The following is an 8,777-nucleotide window of genomic DNA, read 5'->3' as shown; positions in this document are numbered from 1 at the left end:
TTTTAGAACGGCTTGGTTGGTCCCCCTCCCATTACCCCCCACTGGAAACCCACTCTCGAAACATCGCACTTACGTGAACCCGCTCGATTTTATTGTGTACTGCTCCCGCCATAGGACAAGGACACATGACCTCACTGAAAATAACAATTTTGTGTTCATTTCATTGATAGGTCGATACAAGTATATATACAGAAAGTGATAAGCTAAATCTCCTGAATTCTTGCTAACAACTTATGCTAATGACCTGGACTCTATAAGCAGTCAATATACACATGAAATACAGAATGAGTACTAAGTCAATGGTATATATGCACACTACATAAAACTATGTTATATTATGTACTATTACACCCCCGCAGTCGAAGCGTTCGGTGGTCGAATGCATAGACTGGCTCGAAACTCCTCGAACAAGACCCTCGGTAAACCTTTAGTGAAGATGTCCGCTATCTGAAAACGTGTGGGAAAATGTAAAATGCGGACTTGTCCTCGAGCCACTTTTTCCCGTACAAAATGAATATCAAGTTCAATGTGTTTGGTGCGTTGATGTTGAATTGGATTCCCTGATAAGTAAATAGCACTCACGTTGTCACAATAAACAAGTGTGGACTTGTGAAGGGGACAATGTAACTCCATAAGCAAATTGCGAAGCCAACAGACCTCCGCTACAACATTTGCTACCCCCCTGTACTCAGCTTCAGCGCTGGATCGAGATACAATGGGTTGCCTTTTTGAGGACCAAGACAATAAATTATCGCCCAGATAGACACAATATCCTGAAGTCGAACGTCTAGTGTCCGGGCAGCCTGCCCAGTCGGCGTCGGTGAATGCTACTAAGTCACGCGAGGAAGATGGTGTAATGTGTAATCCCATGGAAACGGTCCCCTGAATGTATCTAATAACATGTTTAAGTGCATGAACATGAGACGTGTAAGGTGCATGCATGTGTAAGCAAATTTGTTGCACCGCGTATGAAATATCCGGACACGTGAAGGTTAAATATTGTAGTGCACCGGCTAGGCTTCGATAAAGTGTCGGTTTGGAGTATGGAGTTCCAAGTTTTGAACTCTGTTTCCCCAATGTATCGAATGGTGTTGCACAAGGGTTAGAAAACAGCATACCTGCTCGCTCAATGATATCCTTGGCGTATGCTTCTTGTGCTAGAAATAGCCCTTGAGAGGACCGTGAAACTGATATTCCCAAGAAAGAATTCAAAGGACCGAGATCTTTCATTGCGAAGTCGTTACCCAAAAGATGTAACAGTTTACATCGCAAAGCATGAGATGACGTGACTAGGATAATGTCATCCACATATAATAGCAAGTAGGCGGTGTTGTTACCATGATGATAAACAAATAAGGAATGATCAACTTTGTTATTCACGAAGCCAATGATTGATACAAAATCGGCAAATCGTTGGTACCAAGCACGAGGTGCTTGTTTGAGACCATATAACGAGCGTTTTAATAAACATACATGATTCGGTTTAGTAGGATCACGAAAACCCAACGGTTGGTGCATGTAAACTGTTTTGGCCAAATGTCCATGTAAGAAAGCGTTCTTTACGTCGAGTTGATGAATATACTAATTGTTTGAAACGGCAATACTTAAAACAGTACGAATAGTAGCGGGTTTTACTATCGGACTGAAAGTTTCATGACAGTCGATACCTATTTGTTGAGAGCGACCGTCACCTACCAACCTTGCTTTGTATCGTTCGAAAGTACCATCAGAGCGTGTCTTATGTTTAAAAATCCACATAGAACGAATAACATGCATATGTGATTGACGGGGAACAAGAATCCACATCTCATTATCCAAAAGGGCCTTGTATTCATCGGTCATGGCACGGAACCAATTAGGATCGGAAAGAGCGTATTTAGGATTGGAAGGAATGGAAGAAATAGAAGTGGAGGCCGAGAGATTGAAAGGTACTTTTGGTTTTACGATTCCCGCTTTGCTACGTGTTGTCATAGGGTGAGATGTATTTGGAATGGTAGTCGTGACAGGTGAAGGGGATGCTTGATCAGTAGGTAACGAGTGAGATTGATCAGGTGGTTGAACAGTAGGTGACAAGTTATGAGTAGAAATATTAGGAGTTGCATGAGGTGGGCTGATTGGGCTCACTGGCCCAGTACGGTGTGAAGGAGTGGCAACAGACTGCATGGGTGATAATTCAGAGAGTGGTGTTGTGGAGTTAAAGTGTAGAGGATGTATATTATTTGTAAGAAAGTGATAGTTCGTATTGGGTGAGTTGGTTTTGGCAAAGGGAAAGTCATATTCATTAAATAGAACATGGCGGGAAATTAGGATTTTATTAGTGAAGGGATCATAACATTTATATCCCCGATGATCGTTAGGATACCCGAGAAATACGCATGGTTTAGAACGAGGTTCAAGTTTGTTGATAGTAGAAGATGGTAATAATGGGTAACAAAGACATCCAAAAGTTCGAAGTGTATCATATGAAGGAGTACGATGGTAGAGAAGTTGTGTGGGAGATAAATTGTTAGTAGTTGGAGATGGGAGGATGTTTAAGAGATATGTGGCGGTTTCGAGTGCATGGTGCCAAAACTTTGCGGGTACACAAGAGTGTGCTAGAATGGTACGCATAATGTTGTTTATTGCACGAATTTTTTGTTCGGCTTTGCCATTTTGGGAGGATGTGTATGGGAATGCAAAATGAAAGGTCATTCCATTTTGAGAACAAAAGCTATGAAAGTTTTGATTATTATATTCGGTGCCATTATCGCATTGGAATGTTTTGATGTTTGTACCGAATTGTGTTAGAATCATTTTATGAAAGTTGGTAAAAATGGTGTATACTTGTGATTTGTTAGTGAGAGGGAAAGTCCATAAGAAATTCGTAAAATTGTCGAGAAACAAAATATAATATTTATGACCACCATAACTAGTGACCGGGGAGGTCCACAAATCACTATGAATAATATCAAATGAAGTTAACGTATTGGTAGACGATTCATAAAAAGGAAGGCGTATATGTTTGCCAAAAATACAAGATTGACAAAAAGTGCGTTTATTACTAGAATTGTAATGAATACAATTTTTATTTCTAAGAGACTGTATGATATTTGCGCCTGGATGTCCGAGGCGTTTGTGCCATAAGTCTTGTGAAAAAGCAGAAAAGGCGGAATGGTATTGTAGTGGCGACAATGTGGAAGGCTTGAACGGATAAAGCTCACCGGTGCTGTTGCACCGCATTAGTGGAGTCCCCTTCGGAAAGTCCTTCAAAGTAAAACCAAATGGGTCAAATTCAATAGATATTTTATTATCGGTAGTTAAACGTCTGACAGAAATAAGATTTTTAATTAAGGTAGGTGAGTGTAGAACATTAGAAAGATAAAGTGGACGAGTATGATTAAAAGGAAGAGTAGATGAACCGTAGCCCAAGATGGGAAGTCCGTGGCCATTACCGACTATAATATGGGAAGCTAACCTGTTTGGATAATAAGACGTAAGGATATCCTGATTACCTGTCATGTGCGAAGTTGCACCCGTGTCCATGTACTAGTTTTCGTCAGGAGGGTTTAGAGTCATAGTATGTAAGGCTTCTTCAATGTCAGTAGGTGTAGCATGAGAAGTCGCTGAATTAGCATACTGTGGTCGTGGTCCCAAAATTCCTGATTGATTTGAGTTGTTGTTGTATTTGGGCCTAGTCCACGTAGATGTGGGATAAGGGCAAGGGGGGATAGCCCAAGTAGGAGATGGCCACATATTAGGCCCATAATTCCACTGATTAGGGAAAGTGAAATTAGGGCTGTAACTGGATCGTCCTTTGCCACGTGAAGAAGAAGTACGACCTCGACCAGAGCCTCTTGAATTAGGACGATTCTGGTTATAATTAGGACGGTGGGAGTAGGTTTCCGGTGCCGGAGGTCGTGGTGCCGTTGGTGGTGCAGCAGCGAGTAAAACAGTAGGATTGGGTGTCGGATTTTGTTTGACTTTCCTTGTTTCTTCCAAAATCAGCATTGATCTTGCTTCAGAGAAAGAGGGAAGCTTTTTGGCATGTGTAATCAGAGAACTGACTGTATCATACCCGTCACCAAGGCCAGTTATCAATTGTAACACAAGCTTATCATCATCATTCTTGTTGCTGACGTCGTTCAATTGATCAGCGAGGTGCTTCATCTCCTGACAATATGCAGATGATAATGCTAAAAACGAACATATATTTCATAGCATTATTCCTCAAGAACGACAAGCTTTTAGTTGCAATTGTTCTATTTAAAAGTGATATTCGTTTAAATAATAAAAGGTGAAGACAAAAGACAGATTGGACGAATTGAAGACGCAAACGACCAAAAAGCTCAAAAGTACAAAATACAATCAAAGAGGTTCCAATTATTGATAAGAAATGTCTCGAAATTACAAGAGTACAAGATTCAAAATGCAAAGTACAAGATATTAAATTGTACGCAAGGACGTTCGAAAATCCGGAACCGGGACCAGAGTCAACTCTCAACGCTCGACGCAACGGACTAAAAATTACAAGTCAACTATTCACATAAATATAATATAATATTTAAATAATTCTTATAATTATTTATATATTATATAATATATTATAAACCGTCGGCAAGAAAGGCTCCAAACTTGTGTGAGCTGTAAAAGCAAACTCCGCGAGTTGCGGAGTTTGCAGTGCAAAAACTACGCGAGTCGCGGAGCCCCTAATTTTGAAACTGCCTATAAAGCTCGCGCATTCTGATCGTAAAAATCATCCAATATATCCATCCATCTATCTAAACGTATATATTTATATTTATATTTTAATTTTAATTTTAATCCTAATAATAAGGGTATGTTAGCAAATATTGTAAGGGTGTAAGTCGAAATTCTGTCCGTGTAACGCTACGCTATTTTTAATCATTGTAAGTTATGTTCAACCTTTTTAATTTAATATCTCGTAGCTAAGTTATTATTATGCTTATTTAAAACGAAGTAATCATGATGTTGGGCTAATTACTAAAATTGGGTAATTGGACTTTGTACCATAATTGGGGTTTGGACAAAAGAACGACACTTGTGGAAATTAGACTATGGGCTATTAATGGGCTTTATATTTGTTTAACTAAATGATAGTTTGTTAATGTTAATATAAAGATTTACAATTGGGCGTCCCTATAAATTACCATATACACTCGATCGGACACGATGGGTGGGGTATTTATATGTACGAATAATCGTTCATTTAACCGGACACGGGAATGGATTAATAGCCACTAGAATAATTAAAACAGGGGTGAAATTATGTACAAGGACACTTGGTATAATTGATAACAAAATATTAAAACCTTGGGTTACACTCAGTCGACATCCTGGTGTAATTATTAAACAAAGTATTAAAATCTTGTTACAGTTTAAGTCCTCAATTAGTTGGAATATTTAACTTCGGGTATAAGGATAATTTGACGAGGATACTCGCACTTTATATTTATGACTGATGGACTGTTATGGACAAAAACCAGACGGACATATTAAATAATCCAGGACAAAGGACAATTAACCCATGGGCATAAAACTAAAATCAACACGTCAAACATCATGATTACGGAAGTTTAAATAAGCATAATTCTTTTATTTCATATTTAATTTCCTTTATTTTATATTTAATTGCACTTCTAATTATAGCACTTTTATTTATTGTTATTATATTTAATTGCACTTTTAATTATCGTACTTTTTAATTATCGCAAGTTTATTTTATCGCACTTTTATTATTCGCAATTTCATTATCGTTATTTACTTTACGCTTTAAATTAAGTCTTGTATTTATTTATTATTTTACATTTGGTTTTAACTGTGACTAAAGTTTTAAAATCGACAAACCGGTCATTAAACGGTAAAAACCCCCCTTTATAATAATAATATTACTTATATATATATTTGTATTTTTATAAAAGTAAACTAATATAGCGTTAAGCTTTGTTTAAAGATTTTCCCTGTGGAACGAACCGGACTTACTAAAAACTACACTACTGTACGATTAGGTACACTGCCTATAAGTGTTGTAGCAAGGTTTAAGTATATCCATTCTATAAATAAATAAATATCTTGTGTAAAATTGTATCGTATTTAATAGTATTTCCTGCTAAAATATAATAGCTATTTTATATACACCTCGCATAACTATCAAGTATTTTTGGCGCCGATGCCGGGGAATCGCTTAAAAGCCGGAAGCGCAACGCTAATATAAAAAGAAAAAAAAAAGATTTTTAGTTTACTTTTATTAAAATTCGTTTTTATAAAAATACGTTTTAAATATTCAAAAATATTAAAAGAAAAACAAAAATATAAATATTTTTAAGAGTTTGATAAATATTTAAGTTTTATAAAGTTTCTTTAGTTTATAAAAATATAAGTTTTATTTAATTTATTTTATAAATATATTTTATAAATATAAAAATCGAAAAAAAATAATAAAAATAAAATATATATATAAATCTAGTTTTACGATTTTTATTTATAAAATTATAAAGTAGTTCTATTTTTTACTTTAGTTTTTAAATATAAGTTTTTATTATATAAATATTTAGATTTTAAAACAGAAAATATAAAACAGAATAAAAAAAAAACGCGTCAAATTTTGAACTGTACAAGAGTTGAATTTTGGAACCCCGCGACTCGCGGGGTTTGCTGCTTGGAATACCGCAACTCGTGGAGCTACCCTGACACCGACAGAAACCCTAATCTGCATTTATTACGGGTAATTATTAATTATTATTATTATTAACCCTAATTAATTATTATTATTATAATTAGTTTTACTTTTTATTTAATTTATATTTTAGTTAAATTAGTTTAATTAAATTGTAAAATTAGTAGTTTTAATAAATAAATAATATAAAAATAATATTTTTATAAAAATTGTATTTTTACAACTTTTAGTTTATTTTTATATTTTATCCCTTTTTAATTGTTTTAGCGTAATATTTGTATTTTTCGCTCATATTTAGTTTTAAACTTAGTTTTTTGCCATAGTTATTTTTACTTCAAGATTTTTAGGCTTTGCCATAGAATTCCTTAAGTGCTTTTTCTTTAGACTAAGATTTAGGTACTTTAGAATTTTGCGACGCCTTTTTAAGTTTTAGTTTCTTTTTAAGTTATTTCCATTTGGGATTTAGTTTTTCCTGTAAGTTTTAATATTTTTAGACGACTTTTTCCTATGTATCAATTATCATTCCAATTAGTAATCTCAATTTGTGATTATAATTTTAAGTTAGTTGTAGTAATAAGGTTAGGTTAGTCAATTGTTTTTAAGTTTTATAAGTTTCTTTTATTTTTCCGTCACCTTTTATTTTTCAACCATTTTTCTTTTTCGACCTTTTTCGACGAACTCTTTTTCTTTCTTATTTCTCGCTATTCTAGTTTTAGGACATAGATTTTTATTCTACTTCTTATCTAAATTTCTTAAAATTACGAAAATTTATTTTAATTGGTTAAATTGATAGACATCAAAATTTTCTGTTTCGTAGTAATAGTTGGATTTGTACGTGGACCGGGTTATTGGAGCCAAACAGTCCTCAATTATATTGAGACCAAACGAATCCTGCCCCTTTGCTGCATCTTTTGGCTATTCGAAACGTGGGCAAAATCAGAAAAGTCTATTGATTGGATAACTTATTATAATTTTTCTTTCCTTTTAAAAACTAATAGGATATTCAGTGAATGCACCGAGCAAGACGTTCACCACCTTTTGTACATTCACCACCTGTAACTAGATTAAGACATTTAGCAAATATTACCGCCGTTGATTTTTCTTTAGAATCGTCATCCAGTCGACCAAGTACTCCAGTTCAAATTTCCGATAATCCATTTTTTGAACCCGACCTCACAATTGAGAATCTGGAGAATATTCAGGGACGATTCATAGATCCTGAACCACTAAACTTTCCTCCGGAACCACCAATCATTCAAACAGAGATTGTTGAGGAACGAACCATTAAATCAGAATCCTCTAGTGATTCCGATTCAACAAATTCAATTATGGAGAATCTGGAACCTTTAAGTATGGAAGACCGAATGAGAGCTAAACGCACTGTAGTGACCCGAACTTTTCCATGTTTATATATATTAATTGAGATTGATATTTACATGATTAAATGTTTCCAACATGTTAAGCAATCAAACTTGTTAAGACTTGATTAATTGAAATATGTTTCATATAGACAATTGACCACCCAAGTTGACCGGTGATTCACGAACGTTAAAACTTGTAAAAACTATATGATGACATATATATGGATATATATATATATAGTTAACATGATACTATGATAAGTAAACATATCATTAAGTATATTAACAATGAACTACATATGTAAAAACAAGACTACTAACTTAATGATTTTTAAACGAGACATATATGTAACGATTATCGTTGTAAAGACATTTAATGTATATATATCATATTAAGAGATATTCATACATGATAATATCATGATAATATAATAATTTAAAATCTCATTTAATATTATAAACATTGGGTTAACAACATTTAACAAGATCGTTAACCTAAAGGTTTCAAAACAACACTTACATGTAACGACTAACGATGACTTAACGACTCAGTTAAAATGTATATACATGTAGTGTTTTAATATGTATTTATGCACTTTTGAAAGACTTCAATACACTTATCAAAATACTTCTACTTAACAAAAATGCTTACAATTACATCCTCGTTCAGTTTCATCAACAATTCTACTCGTATGCACCCGTATTCGTACTCGTACAATACACAGCTTTTAGATGTATGTACT

At 34.4% G+C, this 8,777-nt stretch overlaps 1 protein-coding gene across 1 annotated transcript; it reads right to left on the bottom strand.

Annotated features, from left to right (window-relative positions):
* Nucleotides 1-345: 345 nt before the first annotated feature.
* On the bottom strand, nucleotides 346-1,518 carry LOC139864160 (uncharacterized mitochondrial protein AtMg00810-like). The gene has a single exon (XM_071852747.1). It carries the CDS (start codon nucleotides 1,516-1,518, stop codon nucleotides 346-348), a length of 1,173 nt encoding a protein of 390 aa, XP_071708848.1.
* Between the last annotated feature and the right edge of the window lie 7,259 nt (nucleotides 1,519-8,777).

Source organism: Rutidosis leptorrhynchoides, chromosome 8 (assembly GCF_046630445.1).
Source record: "Rutidosis leptorrhynchoides isolate AG116_Rl617_1_P2 chromosome 8, CSIRO_AGI_Rlap_v1, whole genome shotgun sequence".
NCBI classification, from domain to species: domain Eukaryota; kingdom Viridiplantae; phylum Streptophyta; class Magnoliopsida; order Asterales; family Asteraceae; genus Rutidosis; species Rutidosis leptorrhynchoides.
This window is presented reverse-complemented; position numbering and strand designations above follow the sequence as displayed.